Here is a 21,778-nt window from a genome sequence, read left to right on the forward strand (position 1 = left end):
TCATTATCATTGGTAATCAACAGTTTGATTATGATATGTTTAGGTGTAGTTTCCTTTGAAGTTACCTACTTAAGGTTCACTGAGCTGCTCAAATCTACATTTTTGTCACTAAATGTGGAGGCTTTTTGGTTATTGTTTCTTCAAATACTTCTGGTATAATTTTTCTGTCTTCGTAGGGTGCCCATTACACATATATTATACTTTTTGACATTGTCCCACATATCCCTGAAGCTCCATTCATTTTTTATTCAATCTTTTTTCTCTTTATTCTTCAGATTAAATCATTTCTATTGAACTGTTTTCAAAGTCACTGTCATTTTCCTGTATTTTCTTAATTCCTAAGTCAATGTAGTGAATCTTTTATTAATTAGTGGATGTTTTGGTTGTAAAATTTACATTTGTCTTTTTTTCATACTTTCTACTGAGATAGCTGCCTTTTCATTATTCATGGTTTTGTTTTGCTCTCTTGGAGCATCATTAAAATAGCTGCTTAATCATTCCAGTGTATGGGTCATCTCAGAGTTGACATCTGTTGTCTGTCTTTTTCACTGACAATGGATACATTTTCCTGGTTCTTTGTATATCAACTAATTTTGGATCTAGAAATTGTTAATATTATCTTGTGTATACTCTAATCCCTTTTATAATTCCCAGGAATAACTGCTTTAGCGAGCAATCAGTGCAGTTAGATTTGGACAGTGGACTCTGTCTTGCCTTCTTGATCCACATCTCAGTTGAGTCTTTTCTTCACTCTCTCCAGTCAGTGTTGAACATGCATACTTCAGGAGGCAGGCTGAAACTTGTATGGCTTCATATACAGAATTAGAGGATTCTCACTGCAGCCTTTGGTCTGCCTAGGCTCCCTTCTGGGTTTCTCTGGGCACAATACAGCAGGGTTCCTGTCAGAATCTTAGTCACTCAGGCTACCATAGCCCTCAGCAGCTAAGGTTATCCTCAAGGCAAAACCGGAAAAAGAAAGAAAACCAGAAACTCATCCAAATGGCAGCACCTTCTCCTAGCTTTGACTTCCCTGCCCATGCTGTGTTTACTTTCCATGGCTTCAGGTGGTTGTATTTGGTATTTTATCTAGAGCTTTAATTATCAGCAGAAAGGTGGTCTGTAAGATGTTTACATTGCCATATAAGAGGGGACTCTTGTTACTTGTGGAAAGATGGTTCTCTCCCTGGTTCTATCCTCCCCAGTCTGATAGAACAACATGTCATACACCACAGCACTTGTCTGCCTTTTTTAATTTGTTTCCTCTATTGGAACTTCCTTACCTCCTCTAATACCTGAAATCGAAATCAAAAAATACCTGGCTATTTTTCAAAGCCCAGGAAAAAGTCCATCTCACTTTGTGAAAACGTATCCACCTCCCCTTTTTGCCACCTCACTCCTCCATTTCTGAGAGCCAGAGCACTTGACTCATACTAATAGTGTAACATTCATGTTTCATTCATAAATTATTTCCTCAAATGTTTATCAAGTACTTATACAACTTTTGCTTGTTTATTCTTTCAACTAAAACCAGTGAAAGCTTAAAAAGCAGTAGCAACTAGGGGAGCCTGGGTGTCTCAGTCAGTTAAGCATCCAACTCCAGCTCAGGTCATGATCTTGCAGGTCATGAGTTCGAGCCCCACATCAGGCTCTGTGCTGGCAGCTCAGAGCCTGGAGCCTGCTTCAGATTCTGTGTCTCCCTCTCTCTCTCTGCCCCTCCCCCGCTTTCATTCTGTCTCAAAAATAAATTAAAACAATTTTTTTTAATTAAAAAAAAATTTTTTTTAAACTGTAGCAGCTCTTGGGAGGGCAGGGACCCTTTTAGATTAGGTAGGGAGCCAGGAACTCCCTAGACTAGAAAGACCTGTACGTTGGGAATAACAATAACAACAAAACAAAAGAAAGATGTGTGGGACATGCTAGTCTCTCTGGCTACGGTGTTTCTAAGAAAATTGAAATCAGGGGTGCCTAGGTGGCTCAGTCGTTTAGACATCCAGCTCTGGCCCAGGTCACAATCTTGCAGTTCCTAAGTTCAAGCCCTGTGTCGGGCTCTGTGCTGAAAGCTCAGAGCCTGGAGGCTGCTTTAGATTATTCTGTGTCTCCCTCTCTCTCTGCCCCTCCCCCACTTGTGCTCTGTCTCTCTCCCAAAAATAAATAACCATTAAGGAAAAAAAAAAAGAAAATTGATATTAATCGCTAGATGAACAAAAACTTAATTGATATTGTAGCAGGATTCTCGCAGAGTCGTGACACTGAGGCTTTTCTTTCCAGAAAGCAACTTTATATCTGCCAGCACTGCCAGCACTCCTACCCAAAGAACTGAGCCCCGAGTGCCACATAGTGTAGTTTTTTATGTATTTTCTACTTCTTTGTCTCCCATATATGGTAACACACAAACATGCAATCTGATTAAGTGGTCTCATGTTACAAGGTCATGAGGGATGCACGCATATAACCAGGTTGCCTTGTGGTTTTTTGTTTTTATTTTTTTTTAATGTTTATTAATTTTTGAGAGAGAGAGAGACAGAGTGCGAGTGGGGGAGGAGCAGAGAGAACGGGAGACACAGAATCCAAAGCAGGTTCCAAGCTCTGAGCTGTCAGCAAAGAGCCCGACACGGGGCTTGGACTCATGAACCATGAGATCGTGACCTGAGCTGAAGTCGGACGCTTAACTGACTGAGCCACCCAGGCGCCCCTGATTTTTGTTTTTTTCCCTTAGGGAGGGGACCCTATCGCATTCCCACCTCTGATGCTTGGACCCCTCTATTATTTTGGGTCAAAGAGTATCATCTTTGTTTAGAGGTTTATATTTTCATAACATCATTACATGAGTGGCTATGTTTTTTGTTTCAATCATGGCCTCAATGAGACTGGAGACAGACCATGTAACCAGGGGAGCTAGGCAGGGTAGGATTAAGTAACCTCCCAGAATTAGGAGGATAATTTTTATGAGAGTTTTGAGTCCCCCAAAAGTTGAAAATCATCCTCCAAATAACTCCCCGGGGTTTTAACTGTTCTAGGTCTGGATGGGGATATGAGCAATCCTTTTTATTTGATTTGTGATCTTCTCTATGACATTTTACTCATTATCTATCTGTAGGCAGTAGTTGCTCAGGCTAAACTTTCTATACTCTTTTCTCAGAAGCAAGCAGATAATCTAAGGCCAAGAGATTTTGATAGATAGCTTTGCGCATTTTGGTTTGCTGCTTGGCTAGTAAGTTAAGAGCTCTGGCAGTTTTATTGGGTATAATTTTTATAACAGTTACATTAGAATTTCTTAGATGGCAAACTTATGAATCAGTTAAGCATGAGGCATATTTTCCAAGAGATCTCAATATCCTTAGTTTCTCCGCAACAAGTCAGAACCACAAACCTACATCTGGTAATTAGTGCTTTAGTCTCTTATCTCGCATGATATCCAGTGAATGTAATCCTAATTTATCATGCAAGCAAAAACTTTAACATTTTAGGTTACTAAAGACTTTGAAAGCTATCTTAACAATTACCTATGAAAACTATGAGACAGATAAAGTTAACCATTACTTTAAGTCATTCTTTAGCTGATAAATTGGAACAGAGATAACGAGCTTATTTGACCTTCAGCAAATCTAGGTAGAAAAAAAATTTTTTAATTAATGTTGATAAAATTGTCTGAAACCAATAAAATTAGCGTAAACACTGAATACGTTTTACTTGGGTCCATGTAAGACAGTTTGTTCCCCATGGTTAATTGTTACCTAGAGAACTGGTGGGGAAATTTGAAATGGGTGGTCTTGGGGCGCCTGGGTGGCGCAGTCGGTTAAGCGTCCGACTTCAGCCAGGTCACGATCTCGCGGTCTGGGAGTTCGAGCCCCGCGTCAGGCTCTGGGCTGACGGCTCAGAGCCTGGAGCCTGTTTCCGATTCTGTGTCTCCCTCTCTCTCTGCCCCTCTCCCGTTCATGCTCTGTCTCTCTCTGTCCCAAAAATAAATAAACGTTGAAAAAAAAAAAATTTGAAATGGGTGGTCTTTGCTCCACAACTTCTATCTCTAGAGTGGGAGGAGGAGCCAGTTATGTAGGCCTCACCCTAGGTGGCGCAGAAATAGGAGGGGGGGTAGGAAGGGGCTAGGTAGGGTGGTAAGGAAAGGCAGAAGAGACGAGGTGCCAGCAGAAGGAAGAGAAAGAGAATTCCCAGTTTTAACTCTTGTCAGCTCGGACAAAGGAGCAGACTCCAGGTTTCTTTTATTCTCTTTTCCACTAGTGGAATTAGGCAGTCCATGTCAGTTTGGAGGAGACAAGGAATTTCTCCAAAACAAAGGGAGTTTCAGCAGCTCTTTGGGAATATTCCTTAAAGTCCCTGTTCTGAGGTAGAATAACCAGAGACAGTTGGCTCTAATTATCATAGTCATTGACCCAGGAAATGAGTGAGAGACAAGTCCCCACATACAGTCACACAGCAACTCCAACCCACCACCCTACATTCAGCGCCTGAGAGTTGTGGCTTTGTTCCTCATCCCTATGGAATGATTAGGGCAACTCTGGGAGGTGATCAGGCTCCCCTTCTGCCTCTTAGCGGAGGTCTGCCAGAACGAACCCAGGTTCTTACCAGTCTGATGGGCGGCACTCCCTGAGCTGGTTCTTAGGACTCACGGGTTCCATTGGTGTACACGGCATCCTCGTCCTGACACACCAGGAGGGCTAGCCTCCTGTGGATCTAGCGGTCTGCTAGCCCCTGGTGAGGCTGCCTCCCCCGGCACTCTGAGGTTCGTATCCCCAGTGGCAAAAGAGGTGGAAACGCACCATTTCCAAATCCCGGATGAGCCTCCAAGTAATGTCACGGGATTCTCACACAGGGAGTCATGACACTGAGGCTTGTCTTTCCAGGAAGCAACTTTATTTGTGCTGGCACAGCTCAGTTGGGTTCCTACCCAAAGAACTGAGCCCAGAGTGCCACGTGGTGTAGTTTTTTATATATTTTCTACTTTATTGTCTCCCATATATGGTAACACACAAACATGTAGTCTGATTAGATTAAGTGGTCTCATGTTACAAGGTCGTGAGGGATGTTGTCATGTACACATATAACCAGGTTGCCTTGTGGTTTGTTTTTTGTTTGTTTTTTCTTAGGGAGGGGACCCTACCACAATATTGATCAGGGATGGATTGTATATGTTAAGGGCCTTTGTCAGTGTTTACTAACATGAAACTATAATGAAAATAATGAAAATAATGAAAATGAAATCACTGGAACAGAGTCAGATATGTAAATTACAATACAAATAAAAATAATTTTGTAGCAATATAGCATTATCTTTTCATATTCCCAGTGATTATAACCTGTTTGCTGCTTTACAATTTTCATCTTTGGGGTAGGACCTTAGATTGGGAGATATGAAAAGGGAAATGGCTTCTGAGCCAACATAGTCATGTCACCCATTCATGGAGAGAACATTGTGCGTTTAAATGCTTTGTTTTGTGGAGGTATATGCAGTAAATGATATCTAGAAAAATATCTTTTAAAGAGTTGGTTAATTGAAAATAGATATTAAATCTGGTGCCTAGAGTGTACATTTACAGTCTAAAAAATGACCAAAAATTTAATAGCTGTAGAATTTCTATTAATACCATCCAGTAGCTTACTGTATGTCCAAGATTTCTTTCATGAATCTATGGCATTAACTCTCACTTTTCTTTGTTTTTTGTAGCTGTTTCTTTCTCAGCAAAATCGAGGAGAAACTTATTCTTCCTCCAGATGATCATAGTATGTCCATGGATGGTGATGGAGATCCCAGTGATGGGATGGAAGTCCAGGAACAGGGAGAAGAGGTCTGTTCTCTGATTAAGAACTGTATGTTTTCTATGAAAATGAAGATGGTAGAAAGTGCAAGAAAGCAGGTGAGTACTCATGTTTGCAGTCCTCTATTTCTTTAAATTAGCTGGTTTTTAAACTTCTCCTTAAAATCTGAAGCTCAAAGATAATTGAGTACTTAGTATTTTTGTTCTCTTTAAAAGAAAGTAAACTTGAAGAAACACTTAAAATTATCCAGAAAGTTCTAAAGTTTATTGCATACTTGTTAATCATTAGAAAATAATTATTTTCTGTTATTTAAAAAATTTTTTTTTTCAACGTTTATTTATTTTTGGGACAGGGAGAGACAGAGCATGAACGGGGGAGGGGCAGAGAGAGAGGGAGACACAGAATCGGAAACAGGCTCCAGGCTCCGAGCCATCAGCCCAGAGCCTGACGCGGGGCTCAAACTCACGGACCGCGAGATCGTGACCTGGCTGAAGTCGGACGCTTAACCGACTGCGCCACCCAGGCGCCCCATTATTTTCTGTTATTAAAAAAAGAAAATATTTCCCTGATAAGGAGCGACGCTGAACATCTTTTCATGTGCCTGTTGGCCATCTGGATGTCTTCTTTAGAGAAGTGTCTATTCATGTTTTCTGCCCATTTCTTCACTGGGTTATTTGTTTTTCGGGTGTGGAGTTTGGTGAGCTCTTTATAGATTTTAGATACTAGCCCTTTGTCCGATATGTCATTTGCAAATATCTTTTCCCATTCCGTTGGTTGCCTGTTAGTTTTGTTGGTTGTTTCCTTTGCTGTGCAGAAGCTTTTTATCTTCATAAGGTCCCAGTAATTCACTTTTGCTTTTAATTCCCTTGCCTTTGGGGATGTGTCGAGTAAGAGATTGCTACGGCTGAGGTCAGAGAGGTCTAGACAGATACCATATGGTTTCACTCTTATGTGGATCCTAAGAAACTTAACAGGAACCCATGGGGGAGGGGAAGGAAAAAAAAAAAAAAAGAGGTTAGAGTGGGAGAGAGCCAAAGCATAAGAGACTGTTAAAAACTGAGAACAAACTGAGGGTTGATGGGGGGTGGGAGGGAGGGGAGGGTGGGTGATGGGTATTGAGGAGGGCACCTTTTGGGATGAGCACTGGGTGTTGTATGGAAACCAATTTGTCAATAAATTTCATATATATAAAAAAAAAAAAAGAAAAGAAAAGAAACCCAATATCAGATTGGATCCTGTTTAACAAAATGAATGTTTGCCAGTTAGTTACAAATTATATTTAGGTTTATTTCATGGAGATAAAATATTTATTTATTTATAAAATAAAATATAAAATATATTTAGGTTTATTTTTTGTATATAAAATATTAAATCATATTTTTCATGTACTTAAATCATATTTGAGTATACTAGGGGAGCTTACTCTTTTAATGACCCGATATTGATAGATTGCTATTATAAAGCAAAGAATGTTATTCTAGTAGAAATAATTAATATTTCTGTAAGTTTAAGTGCTAGTTTCTCGGTTTTTCTTTGAGATGGGTATTTTATCAGATAGGGATTTGTATATTTCAAATAACAGAAAACCCAACCCAGAGCAGTCTAGGTGAATAAAAGAAATCTGTTAGTTCCTATGAGTAAAGTCTAGAAGATCTGGCTTTCAGATACTCTGAAATATATTGTCAGCAAGGGCCTGCTTTCTCTCCCTCAGTTCCCTCTTCTACCATACTGATTTTGTCGTCAGATTCTTGTTTTTTAAGTTTGTTTATTTTGAGAGAGAGAGAGGGAGGGAAGGAGGATGAGAGTGTGCATGAGTGGGGAAGGGTCAGAGAGAGAGGAGAGAGAGCTAATCCCAACAGGCTCCTCACTGTCAGCACAGAGTCCGATGCAGGGCTCAATCCCACAAACTGTGAGATCATGATCAGAGCTGAAATCAAGAGTTGGATGCTTAACTAACTGAGCCACCCAGGCACCCCTGTTCTCAGATTCTTAGGTAGTAAGTCTGTCTAGCAGCCCCAGGCTCACCCTTTGTAGTTGGAAATGGCTATGGATGTTTCATTTCTTCCTTCCTCCATACTACATCTTCTTGGAATTAGAAACAGTTTCTGTTTCTTGCAGAAAAAAAGAAGATTCTTTTCATTAGCTCTACTTGCAGCTGGGGCCATCTTCTAAGGCACGTGGCTAAAGAGGAGTGCATGTGGCTTCTCAGCAGGAAGTTAGGGTGCTTGGGCCAGATGGAGAGACATGTGTGCTCCCTACTACTGCTCAGACTTCTCCAAACTGGGAGAAGGTTCTGGTGAGAGAGGGGAAGGAAATGAGCTGCAAGTGCATTACTTAGAAATGTGTAAGAATTACTAAGATGGCTAAAACCCTTCCATGTGGCACGCTGGCTTTTCTTAGCAAGTTGTCAACAATATGTTCCCATATAAATAAGGGCTAGAGAGAGGTAGTACCAGTACCAGCAATATTAGACGTGAAGAGAGAAAAATAGTTCTAGTCTGAAGATCACATAAAGCCTTCAGTGCATTTCAGTTTACCTGCCCATGCTCTTTGAAACTCTCCAAAAGTAGCAGAACTGAAATTTGCGTTTTGCCTTTTTTTCATTACCAAGCACACCATTAGGTGCTGGAGATACTAAATTGAATAAAATATAGACATACAGACGAGCAGTTATAGTACAATAATACTAAAGGACAGTCACATGGGAAGGACACCTGACCCAGCCTTATGGAAACAGAGAAAGCTTCCTGGAGTAGGAGGTCATAGCTAAGTTGGGAATTGAGAGGTGAGATGGGTGGAGGGAATAACATATGAGACCCAGAAGTGGCTCGGGACAGTTGGTGTTTTGAGTGGAGCAACGGTTGAACTTCAGCCCCTACTTAAAGGCCGTGCTTCTTTGTGCAGGAAGCCCTGGGATCGAGGTGACCAGATACGCAGTTTTAAAACAGTATTCTGATTGTAGTGAGGAGAAAGATTGGAGGAAGGGCAGAGGCTTGCCCAGTGTCAATCCACGTGATTGATACGGGTAGCCAGTCTAGGTTCTCCTCCAAGAAAAAGGAGGAGGCGTGGATGAGGCAGTGTGACTGGTTCTGCTGCCACCCGTGTCATTTGGTGGATGGGGTGCAGGAGGAGGAGTGTTTTGTGTGGCCGACGGTGCATTCATTTCAAGACATCCTGAATTTGTGAGGCGTTTAAGACAAGCAAGTTGTGATTTCTATGCGATAATTTGTACGTGGGAAATCTAAAGTTCTGGAGAAAAAGAATTATGCTTGCGATAGAGGTATGATGTGTGACTGGCACGTGGACTGTCTGGAGTGGATACGGCGACCAAGACCAGTTGCCAAAACAGACCTATGGCTCTGGGAGGAGCAAAGGGAGAGGTGCCCACAAAGGAGCTGAAACCAAACGGTGACATTAGAGGATGACCCCGAGGGGCTGGGCCCACAGGAAGGGGCAGAAGTCATTACCTGGGAGAGCAAAGGTGTGCAGAGACCAAAGTGCCCTTGCATTGAGGGGAGGCTTGTGTTGACTTTGGTGAGAATCATTTCACGGGAGCAGAAGTCAGATCTTAATGGGTGGAAGAAGAGATGAAGGTAGGGATTCAGGGACAGTGAGCGCAGGCTGTCCCTAGGTAGGCCATGATGCAGAGGAGCCAGTGGGTTCAGGGGGGAGTTTGGTCTTTAGGGTGGAGGTGCCTGAGGGTGTTTAAAGCCTAATGCTAGGGAGAGAGAGGACGTCACTGGGGAAGTCGGATTTCGTGTGGAGTTTGCGGGGACAGGACTCAGGCAAAGGTGAGTGGGAGAGCTCATCTGTTCTCTCTGAGAACTGGCCGTGAGGCCCTCTGCAGAGGTTGAGCCGAGGAGAGCTGAGGACAGTGAGAGAGTGGTGGGCTATTGTGGACTGTGGTGGAGGGCCTGGAAAGCCATGGAAGGACTGTCGGGGCACACAGAGAGCCTGGCTGCTGTGTCTCTGGTGCATCTGTAAGTGTGTAGGAGCGGACGAGGCATGCCCTCGATATACCCAGAGTGTGGTTTTGCCAGGTGGGTGTAACACAGGGACAACGGCTGATGATCTTGCTAAGAAAGTGGTGGCTGGCTTCATTGCACATGGAAGGAAGCGGAAGCGGAAAGAAGGCAGGTAAAGTTACCCGAGGTCTTAAGATTATAAAGCAGACATAACAGGAGTTTGGTGAATAGACTGGGTTTGTGGTCATAATGGGGTGATTTGAGGTTAGGAATTTGGTGGGGAGGAAGTTGTGAGTAGTGATGAGTAGCACGGTGCGGCTCAGAAACTGTACCCAGCAACGTCTGGGTAAAGGCTACTGTTCCTTCTCTCGTGGTCACCGTCTGGCGAGAGAACAAGAGCTGCACTTTGACCCAACAAAAGTTCAAGGTGGGCAAAGAAAAGAGAGGTCACCATGCTAGGAGAGCCCAGGGAACAAGAGAGATTCTGCCTGGTAAGAGGGCTTCCTGGAGAAGGAGGCATTTGGGCAAGGCTTTATGGAAACAGCAGGGTTTGCACGTGAAGAAAAGAGAAAGATGTTATAGATACAAGATAAATTCAAACAAAATCATGGAGGTGAGGAACTGGGAATTGAAGTCTGCTCTGAACATGTTGACTACGTCAGAAGCTGTTTGGAAGATTGGCTGCTCAGGGAAAAGGCAGAGAGACTGTGAAGTCTCAATGTAGGGAGGTGGTGGTGGGAACGCAGACAGCGTGCGAGATGCTCTGTTAGTGATAGAAGAAGCCCAGAGACGCTGGGAATGATGGAGAAGGTGCAGCTGAGGATGCCTCGGAATTTTAGCCTTTGCAGTTGGAAGGGGGGGTAATTACGAAGGCACCAGTTTGAGGAAAATGTCTTTGAACCTTGATAGGGAAGATTTAAAAGACGTCCACACAACAACCAACATTTATACACCAAAATTTAAAAACTGTGCCGTAAATAACACACTACAAAGAGTGATGAGACAACTCCTACAATGTGAGAAAATACTGGGAAATCATATATTTGCTGTGGATCCACTATGCAGAACACCTAACGGACTCTTTATAACTGAACAACAAAAACTCAAACAACCCAACAAAAAAAAGGGCAAAGGATCTAAATCGACATTTCTCCAAAGTAGATCCACAGATGGTCAACAAGCACATGAGAAGATGTTCAACGTTATTAGTTATTAGGAAAATGCAAATCAAAACCACACAAGACACCACTTCACACCCACTGTAATCAAAGAGACAGTAACAAGTGTTGGTGAAGATGTGGAGAAACTGGAACCCTCATACGCTGATGACAGCGTAAAATGGTGCGGCCGCTGTGGAGAACAGTCTGACAGTTCCTTGAAAAGTTAAACGTGGAGTTAGCTTGTGACCCCGCAGTTCCACTCCCAGGAGAAAAGAGAGTGTGTGTCCACACAGAAATCTGTATGCACAGAAATCTGTATGTGTCTGTATTCAAGATAGCCAAAAGGTGTAAACAGCCCAAGAATCTATCGGTAGATGAATGGGTAAATAAACTGTGTTATATTCATGCAGTACAATGTTATTCAGCCATGTGAAGGAATAAAGTACTGATGCAAACTGTAACATGGATGAACCCAGAAAATACTATGCTAAGTGAAAGGAGACAGGTAAAAATCACCACATGTTTTCTGATTTCACTGACATGAAATGTCCAGAATAGGTAAATCCACAGAGACAGAAGTAGATTAGTGGTTTGGCCATGGCCAGGGGGAATGGGGAGCAAATGCTCATGGACAAAGGGTTTCTTTTTGAGTTGATCAGACGTTCTGGAACTGGATAGTGGTGATGGTCGCCCAACTTTGTGAATATACCAAGAGACACAGAATTGTACACTTTCAATGTGATGAATCTATCCCCACGATGAATAAGAACACATCTACATAATTTAAGGGGAGGAGGGGTTCGCTGCTCTAAGGTGAGCTGTGTCATGCAAAAAGGAAAGCAGGCCAGTTAAAAACTTGCATTAAATAGTTTTATTTCTAAGTTACCACCTGTATGTCATCGTATCTCTTTCTCTCTTCTGTAGCACAATTTCTCACTTGCCATGAAGCTACTGAAGGAGCTGCGTAGAGACTCCAAAACAAGAGATGGCTGGCAGGTGAAGTGGGTGCACAGCTACTCCCGGCTCAGCCACAGCCGGAGCCGGGCCCAGAGCTGCCCGGAGCAGGTCCTCACGGCGCTGAAAACAGTCTCCTTGCTGGGTACCGGGATGCTCTTCCTTCCTAAATACGTGCAGCAGCGCTGTTTTATCTTACGTCTCTGTGTCTATGAGAAGCCTTCCTTTGCTGCTTTATCTTATATTTGCGAATTAAACCTTGTGATAATTTTACTAACTCTTCGGAGCCAAGGTAGTTTTTATCTTAGTAATGCTACTGAATGTGGTATTTGGAGATTTTATTTCTTCATCGATCAAATAAAGTTGGAATTAAAATTTTTTTCTTTAATACTTCTGCAAATTATGAATCTAATAGCTTAATTATTTTGAAAACCGCATTTACTTACAAGAATCGCCTTGTAAAAAGTTGAACATGAACTGCCTTTTTTTCTCTCAGCTCTTCTCTTTTTCTAATAACATAGCCTTTAAGGCTGAGGGGAGAAAACCTTTCTCTTTGAGAGTTTTCGATCCGCTCCACCTGCTCTGCTGCCCTGTGTCCAAGGGTACATGGCACTGTTATTGACAGTGTTTACAATCCTATTCCCAAATCTGACTCTTCAGTAGGACAGGGTGATATATCAGATATCAGTCTCAGTCAAAATGCAAATAGGGGAAACAGGACTTCCATTTGATCAGGGTTAGAACATCACCCTTATGATTGCTTAAATATTTTTAGGGTTTTTTGGTGGGGGGAATAGGGGAGCGGAGGAGGAGTTTGCTGATCCTGAGAAAACATTAGTGCTCATAATAATGACCCAGTTTTAGTGTCCTAGTATGGCGGTGGTTTGTAACAGTCTTGTGAAATAACAGGGCCAGTAATTTTGGTTATGTATCTGAGGGAAATCTGGCAGAGAATTTTCATGGACAGATGAACATGGCAGTGTAGTTGACGGGACTTGCTAGGTGACGGCCCTTTCTCTTGCTTGCGTCCCTTCTCACACCTGTGCAAGCTGCAGGCTTGACCAGGGCTAATAAGTTCCTTTCCTAGAACCACACAGTAAGACATAGAAGTAGACCTTTGAATGTGGTAGCATCTGTGGTGTTATCAGCTATAGGCCACATTATCAACTTAAAAATGTACTCTGCGCTATTAAGATACACGCACAAATCACATTAAAAGAGCCATTTTCTTTATAAGAGAATTTGGTGCCAGTTCTGCGTGATTAGAGAATTTGGTGCTTTGACAAAACGCAGAACGATGGTGCTTGAATAAAAGTTTATTCAGCGTTTTAATTGCTTAGCCTCTGTAGGCGTTGATACAGTCACTGCTAACAAAGAACATTTTTCATTAATGTGAATTCAAGAAATTCCCTAACCAATGTTTGAAGTCAGTTTCTTATACTTTCAAGATTTATTTTACTTTTTAATAGAAAACAACCTTTGTACGCTATGAATATCTTTTTTTTTTTAAATTTATGGCATTCATTTATTTCTGAGAAAATCATGTGTGTTGTATGTTTTTAATCCAACAGGTGAGAGCATATCAAGTTACTTAAGCAAAGATGTTCTGGCTTTCCATGACCAGAACATTCTCTTGGGTACAACTTACAGAATCATAGCTGATGCTCTCAGCAGGGAACCAACCTGCCTTGCTGAAATCGAGGAAAGCAAGGCTAGAAGAATCTTGGACCTTTCTGGATCCGGTTCAGAGAATACAGACAAGGTAATGAACACAGGAAGAGTGAGCTTGTTATGTTTGTGTGTTGTGTGTCTATAATGTGCAGCCTTCTGGCTACATGGAAGAAATAATGAAGAATGATGATTGCTTTGTGTTTGGAAATACATTTGACAGTTATGCACAGCCAAGTTTCTTATGTGGAAAACTGACATACTCCATGTGTTTCCTGTTTATTTGAACAATACAGACTGTTTTAGTATTAAAAATCAGAAATTTGTGTCAGATTGATGGGAACAGTTCTTCCATGGATTTTTTTAATGAAATTTCACCACCAGCGGCCATTCAGACATCCCACTAGCTTATGGGGCAAACCAGGCTTTTCTGCCCTTTTTTATGTAGTGTCTGCTTTGCTTAGCTTTTTTAAAATGAATTTGTATTTTCCATAGTTAGCAGCTTCTCATCTCACTGTGCCCATCTCACTTCAGTTGTTAGCCTTGCCTTCTTCCTCCACAGTGTTAGCAATATCTGTGCAGGGTGGAGAGGTTAAAGCACCATCTTCTGTCTCTCCTTCGGACAGGCTATATGACCCCCAGTGACCTTTGGTGCCAGTTCTGCATGATTAGTGGACCATCTGATTTTTAAAAGTACTGAGGATCGTACTGGAATCACTTACTGTTTCACAATCAGGGCAGACAAACTCCCTTTTCCATTTAACCAGCTTTCTGTGATATCTCACGACTCAGAAATCACAAGTAATCTTTCTGTATCATCACAAGTAGAAAGTAGAGTTCTTCGAGAAAACTTCAGCCGTACTCACAGACCTCTGTGAATTCTAGGTGATTGCAGGTCTATACCAGAGAGCATTCCATCACCTTTCTGAGGCCGTACGGACAGCTGAAGAGGAGGCCCAGCCTTCCCTCGAGGGCCAGGGGCCTGTAGCCAGCATGACAGAGGCTTACATGACACTGGTGGATTTCTGTGACCAGCAGCTTCGCAAGGAGGAGGAGAGTGCCTCAGGTGAATCACAGAAGGAAAAGCCATTTAGTTTGTCACACTGTGTTAACCAGTCTTAAGACTTTTGTGGATATTTTAGGTTTCCAGTTTGCTTGTTTGTTTTTAAGTGGCAGTTATTCTGAGAAAAGTCTTGCCCTTTTTTTTCATGTTGATTTATTTTTGAGAGAGAGTGCATGCGCACACACACACACACACACACACACACACACACACGAGTGGGGGAGGGGCAGAGAAAGAGGGGGACAGAGGATCTGAAGTGGGTTCTGCGCTGACAGCAGAGAGCCTGACGTGGGGCTCAAACCCACGGGCCTTGAGATCATGACCTGAACCAAGGTTGAACATTAAACTGCCACCCAGGTGCCCCAAGGTCTTGTCTTTTTAAGAGGCAGTGACATCTTCAGACAACACAGAGTCTAGCTATCATTTGTCTTTCCGTTTGTTTAGTTTATACTTTCTACATTTTGCTTGTTGCTTTGGTAATATTGGCTACGTGGCCTGCCTCTTGCTCCTGAAATAAATTCAGTGACCAGAAGCTGCCCTGTGTTCCCACCCAGCCCAGGAAGCAAACTGCGCTTCATGCAGAATGCATGATCTAACAGAAGAGTAAGATTCAAGATGGACGCTTTCACATATGGCCCAAAACTACGTCTGGTGTTGGTTGATCTAAATACGTGTGAAGGGGCGCCTGGGTGGCGCAGTCGGTTAAGCGTCCGACTTCAGCCAGGTCACGATCTCGCGGTCCGTGAGTTCGAGCCCCGCGTCAGGCTCTGGGCTGATGGCTCAGAGCCTGGAGCCTGTTTCCGATTCTGTGTCTCCCTCTCTCTCTGCCCCTCCCCCGTTCATGCTCTGTCTCTCTCTGTCCCAAAAATAAATAAACGTTGAAAAAAAAAAAAATACGTGTGAAAAAGAGAACAGTGACATAATACAAAATATAAACCAAAAAGGGAAATATAGTCATTTGTTAAATTTTACAGTTTATATAAGTGGATATATTGACCATTTTTTCTTCTCTCCTGTCCTTGGTAGTTATTGAGTCTGTAGAACTGCAGATGTATCCAGCCCTTGTGGTGGACAAAATGTTGAAAGCTTTAAAATTGCATTCCAGTGAAGCCAGGCTGAAGTTTCCCAGACTGCTGCAGATTATAGAGCTATATCCTGAGGAGACCCTGAGCCTAATGACAAAAGAGGTTAGTATTTGAATTCTGGTAAAGACAACTTTACAGTACGTGAAGACATGTTTCTGTTCATATTTAAACACGTTAGTATGTGTGGTGCACAAGTTATACTTTTTCCTAACCAGATTGAATTTTACTACATTCCAAAAACATATAGAACTTAAAGTTGTATACAGCTATATAAAAGAGTGTTCACATTTACCAGTTTTCCTTTGTGGGTGTTGATAAGAACACTGTGTCTGAACAAGGACCCCAGGAAGAGGAGGAGTTATGTGTGGGACAGAGGCGGGAACTTTCTGGAACACAGTTTGCTGCCCATAACGAGTAAGCTGTAGTCTGGAACATCTGTTGGTGCCTTATGCTCAGTTTATTATTTATCTCAGGGAGAGGGAGTACATTTCAGCTGGCTTCCCACCCCCGTGACCGTAGTGCCTTCTGGCAGCACCGTGAGTCCTCTGAGCGCGCGGCGAACAGCCAGGGTGCGCGGGCACTCCCCCACACGGTCTGCTTACCGTTCGTGTGTCCCGTGAAGGCCTCCCCCACAGGTCTGCATCAGCCTGCCGCCTTCCTGTCATAGGGGCCATCTGAAAGGGGCCATCCTTAATGACTTTTCTAGATGTTTAACTAGAAAATAGGGCCAGGCTTTGAGTTAATAATATGATAGTTTAAAAAGGGTAGCATAGTACTCTATTAGCTTTACATCGTATATTTTTAAACAATGCTGGTATCTGAGCTGTGGAGACTCCGTGCCTGGCAGGGCTTTATACTACACCCTCTGACCCTCTTGTGGCTGTGGAAGAGTAGGGATTTTTCCAAAAGATCCTAAAAAGGAGATGAAAGTAACTTCAAATGTAGTGTATATATATGTGTATGTGTTTTCCTTAAAGACAAATGAAGAAATCATTAAATAAGTTATGATTTTAGTTTTTCCAAAATAATATTTTATTTACATATGATAAAAATAGCATTTCGAATTTGTGAGGAAATAAATGGAATGTTCAGTCAATGTTGTTATGGCCAGGGATGAGGAGCTAACCGTTATTGAGCACTCCCTGTGGCTATATGGACTGATGCCTTTTATCCCCACACACTTTGCTCTTTCCTCATTTAATAGTTGAAAGGAGGAAGCTTGCCAAGTTCACTCTTACACCAACATTCCAAGTGCATCAGATTTTATCTTAAAACTAGCACATTAAAAAGCATGGGGCGGGGGCAGGGGTGGTGGGGAACATGAGCAAATTTAAAAATGGCCTTGGAGTGAAGCTATACAAAAACCAGAAGCTACAAAGGAAAATAATCAACACTTCTATCCAGGGGAACAAACAAAAAAAGAGCTGATGTCTGCCTCTATAAAATAAATGGACACTAGAAAATGGTCAGAGGAAACACATGTATGATTAAATATGTAAGGAAAATAAACAGACTGTGTACCCTCACTAATAATGAAATGTGAAAATTAAAATTAGGTATTTTTCACCTCTCAAATTGACAATAAATTTAAAAAACTGATTGTCTCCAGAATTGGAAAAGATTTTGGAGACTAGTCAATCTAATACTTTTTTTTTAATTGAAGTTTAAGTTGACATAACAATGTGATATTAGTTTTAGGCATACAGCATAATGATTCAATAATTCTGTGCATTATTCAGTGCTTATCACGATAAGTGTAATTCCCGTATGTCACTATACAGTGTTATTACAGTATTATTGACTGTATTCCCTATGCTATACTTTACTATCCCATGACATACTCATTTATTTCACATATGAAGAAATTACTTTTATTATGTTAGAATATTCCTTAATGAGCTAGCAATTATTCATGTAGAAGAGAGTTCAGAAAATAAATTCATGACTGTATTAGCTTTGTCCTTGATTGGAGATTTATGAACTATATACAACCTAGTGTTCCCCAGAGAAGGTTACTCTAGAAGTAGTAGTAGAGAAAGTCTAAGACACTAAGCTTGGAAGAGCTTCTCCCTGCTTGTCTTGCTGTTCCAGCTGGACCAGCAGACTTAGGTGCAAGGATGGACGTATTTTTCTCTGTTGAATTTAAAGCTTTACAACAGTTTGGGGCGCCTGGGTGGCTCAGTCAGTTAAGCATCCGACTTCGGCTCAGGTCGTGATCTCACGGTTCGAGAGTTCGAGCCCTGGGTCAGTCTCTGTGCTGACAGCTCAGAGCCTGGAGCCTGCCCCGGATTCTGCGTCTCCCTCTCTCTCTGCCCCTCCCCCACTATGCTCTGTCTCTCTCTCAAAAGTAAGTAAACATTAAAAAAATAAATATTAAAGCTTTACAATAGTTTGAATGCTCGTTTCTGCATCTATCAGTTCAAAGGCTTTGTTAATTTGGTCAAACGACAAATTGTGAGTCACAAATTCATCAACTTTTACCTTTTTGGACATATATTCACACCAACTTTGGGACACTTTCCACACCCTTCCATCTTCCAAAGGCAGTGCCTTTCCACGTGCGGCCTCTTACCAGCTGAAATGGGTGAGTGGCGATTTCTTCACCCAAAGCAGCTACTCCAACTGCTACGCCGATGCCCCAACCTGTGTGGCACGCCTCCAGTGCTGCTCTTGTGACTTCCGGGTTACCAGTACACCCAAAGGCATAGTTCACTCCTCTGCCAGTCATTTCAGTGAACACTTCTTGGATGGGTTTCCCGAAGTCCTGGGGGTCTAGACTCCTTGGCCCTTGTGAATCCCACGATAACCGCCGATCCAACTCCTCCTAGGCCAAGATGGCACTGTTCATAGCAGCACCATAACCACTTGAAATGCAATAACTCAGAAGGCAGATGTCATCCAAAGTTGTCGAAGGGTCCATTTTAGTAACAGAGATACCAGCCACAACTGTATTTTCAGAAAACTTGCTGGTTCCCATGTAATGTAAAGTTGTCTTTCCTTTGCAAGTAAATCGGCTAGTAGCACCTGGCATTAATCCTTTTCCTTGAGTAACTCTTGTCTTCTGGCAAAGATTTGTTTTAGGGTTTAGACAAAATTTGCATTCTCCACACTGTGCGATGTAAGTGGGATGACAGTATCGTTGGCCTTCAGCTTCATCACTCCTTCGCCAACACTTTCCACGATTGCAGCACGTTCATGTCCCAAGATCCCTGGAAAACTCCCCTAAGGATCAGCCCCACTCGTAGGCGTTGGTGTGGCCAACTGCAGTGGTGATAATCTTAATTTGAACTTCATGAGCCTTTGGGGGTGACACCTCTACATCTGCTATAGACAGGCTTTTCTGCCTCCCAGGCAACTGCAGTCTTGCACTTGATAACCTGGTTCACCACGTCCTCGGACTTGGGTCAGTGAGGGGGCAGGCATCCAGAGTGGGCTGCACGGGGCTGGGGATCTCATTTTATAACTGGAAATTTGTACCTCTTAATCTCCTTTAACTATTTTGCTCGTCCTGCCACACCTCTCCCCTTTGGCAACCACTAGTTCTCTGTATTTATGAGTCTGTTTCTGTTTTTTGTTTGTTCATTTATGTTGTTTTTTAGATTCCACGTATAAGTAGAAATTATGTAAGTAAAATCTTTGTCTGGCTTACTTCACTTAGCTTTATACCCACAGGGTTCATCTTTGTTGTTGCAGATGGTGAGAATTCATTCTTCATGGCTGAGTGATAACCCATTAAATGCATATATCACATCTCCATTATCCATTCATCTATCAGGGGACACTTGGGTTGCTTCTGTATTTTAGCTATTGTAAATAATGCTGCAATAAACATGAGGGTGCAGATATCGTTTTGAATTAGTGTTTTTGTTTTCTTTGAGTTAATATCCTACAAGTAGAACTACTGGATTGTGTGGTGTTTCTAATTTTAACTTTTTGAGGACCTCCCTACTGTTTTCCATAGTGGAAATTTACATTCCCACCAAATTTACATAGCGGAATTTACACTCCCACCAACATGCAGGAGGGTTCCCTTTTTTCTACATCCTCGCCAACACTTGTTTCTTGTTTTTTTGATACTAGCTATTCTGACTAGCTAGTGAGGTGAGATTTCATTGTGGTTTTGATTTCCGTTTCCCTGTTGATTAGTGATGTTGAACATCTTTTCATGTGTCTGTTGATCATCTGTATGTTTTCTTTGGAAAAATATCTATTCAGCTCTCCTTCCTATTTTTAAAAATGCATTTATTTAAATTCAAGTTAGTTCACATACAGATGTAGTGGTTTCAGGGGAAGAACCCAGTGATTCATCACTTAAATGTAATACCCAGTGTTCATCCCAACAAATGCCGTCCTTAATGCCCATTGCCGATTTACCCTATCCCCTCACCCACCACCCCTCCAGCAACCCTCAGTTTGTTGTCTGTATTTAGTCTCTTATGGTTTGCCTCCCACTTTGTTTTTCTGTTTTTTACTTCCCTTCCCATATTCTCATGTTTTGTTTTTTTTTTAATTCCACATGAGTGAAATCCTATGATATTTGTTTCTCCAACATATTTCGCTCAGCATAATACACTCTAGTTCCATCCACATTGTTGCAAATGGCAAGATTTCATCGCCATTTTGATCCCAAGTAATATTCCATTTTATACATATACCACATCTTTATCCATTCATCAGTCAGTGAACATTTGGGCTTTTTCCATAATTTGTCCATTGTTGATAGTGCTGCTATAAACATTGGGGTGCATGTGCCCCTTTGAATCAGCATTTTTGTATCCTTTGGAAAAATACCTAGTAGTGCAATTGCTGAGTCATAGTGTAGTTCTATTTTTAATTTTTTGAGGAATCTCGATATTGTTTTCCAGAGTGGCTGCACCAGTTTGCATTCCCACCAGTAGTGCAAAACAGTTCCCCTTTCTCTACATCCTGCCAAAATCTGTTGTTTCCTGAGTTGTTAATTTTAGCCATTCTGACAGGAGTGGGGTGGAATCTCATTGTGGTTTTAATTTGTATTTCTCTGGTGATGAGTATTGTTGAGCATCTTTTTATGTGTCTGTTAGCCATTTGGGTGTCTTCTTTGGCTAAGTGTCTATTCATGCCTTTTGCCCATTTCTGCACTGGATTTTTTTTGGGGGGGGAGGTTTGAGTTTGATAAGTTCTTTGTAGATTTTGGGATACTAATCCCTTTATCTAATATGTCATTTGCAAATATCTTCTCCCATTTCTTGCCTTTTATTTTTGTTGATTGTTTGCTTTGCAAAAGCTTTTTATCTTGATGAGGTCCTAATAGTTCATTTTTCCTTTTGTTTCCCTTGCTGCTGGAGATGTGTCTAGTAAGAAGTTGCTGTAGCTGAAGTCAAAAAGGTTGCTGCCTGTGTTCTTCTCTAGGATTTTGATGGTTTCCTGTCTCACATTTAGGTCTTTCATCCATTTTGAATTTATTTTTGTGAATGGTGTAAGAAGGTGGTCCAAGTTCATTCTTCTGCATGTCACTGCCCAGTTTTCAGCACTGTTTGCTGAAAAGACTGCCTTTTTTCCATTGGAGATTCTTTCCTGCTTTGTCTAAGATTAGTTGGTCATTCGTTTGTGGGCCATTTCTGCATTCTCTGTTCTGTTCCATTGATCTATGTGTCTGTTTTTGTGCTACTACCATATTGTCTTGATGATTACAACTTTGCAATACAGCTTAGAGTCTGGAATTGTAATGCCTCCCACTCTGCTTTTCTTCTTCAACATTACTTGGGCTATTAAGGGTCTTTTCTGGCTCCATACAAATTTTAGGGTTGTTTGTTCTAGCTCTGTGAAAAATGCTGGTGTTACTTTGATAGGGATTGCACTGAATATATAGATTGCTTTGGGTAGTATAGACATTTTAACAATATTTCTTCTTCCAATCTATGAGCATGGAATGCTTTTCCATTTCTTTGTGTCTTCTTAAGTTTTTTTCATAAGCTTTCTATAGTTTTCAGCATACAGCTCTTTTACCTCTTTGGTTAGGTTTATTCCTAGGTATCTTACAGTTTTTTGGTGCAATTGTAAATGGGATCGATTCTTTCTGCTGCTTCATTATTGGTGTGTAGAAATGCAACCACCACCATGGATTTCTATACA

The 21,778-nt window shown here is 41.7% G+C and overlaps 1 protein-coding gene and 1 pseudogene across 1 annotated transcript in view; one reads left to right on the forward strand and one right to left on the reverse strand.

Annotated features, from left to right (window-relative positions):
- PRKDC (protein kinase, DNA-activated, catalytic subunit) overlaps positions 1–21,778 on the forward strand; it is a 202,260-nt gene that overhangs the window by 155,167 nt on the left and 25,315 nt on the right. Inside the window, 5 exon segments of the mRNA XM_030303933.2 lie at positions 5,681–5,870; positions 11,822–11,996; positions 13,423–13,613; positions 14,405–14,585; positions 15,609–15,769. Coding sequence (XP_030159793.1) covers positions 5,681–5,870; positions 11,822–11,996; positions 13,423–13,613; positions 14,405–14,585; positions 15,609–15,769 — 898 coding nt within the window.
- On the reverse strand, positions 18,041–19,382 carry LOC115506501 (annotated as a pseudogene).

Source organism: Lynx canadensis, chromosome F2, assembly GCF_007474595.2.
Source record: "Lynx canadensis isolate LIC74 chromosome F2, mLynCan4.pri.v2, whole genome shotgun sequence".
Classification (NCBI taxonomy): domain Eukaryota; kingdom Metazoa; phylum Chordata; class Mammalia; order Carnivora; family Felidae; genus Lynx; species Lynx canadensis.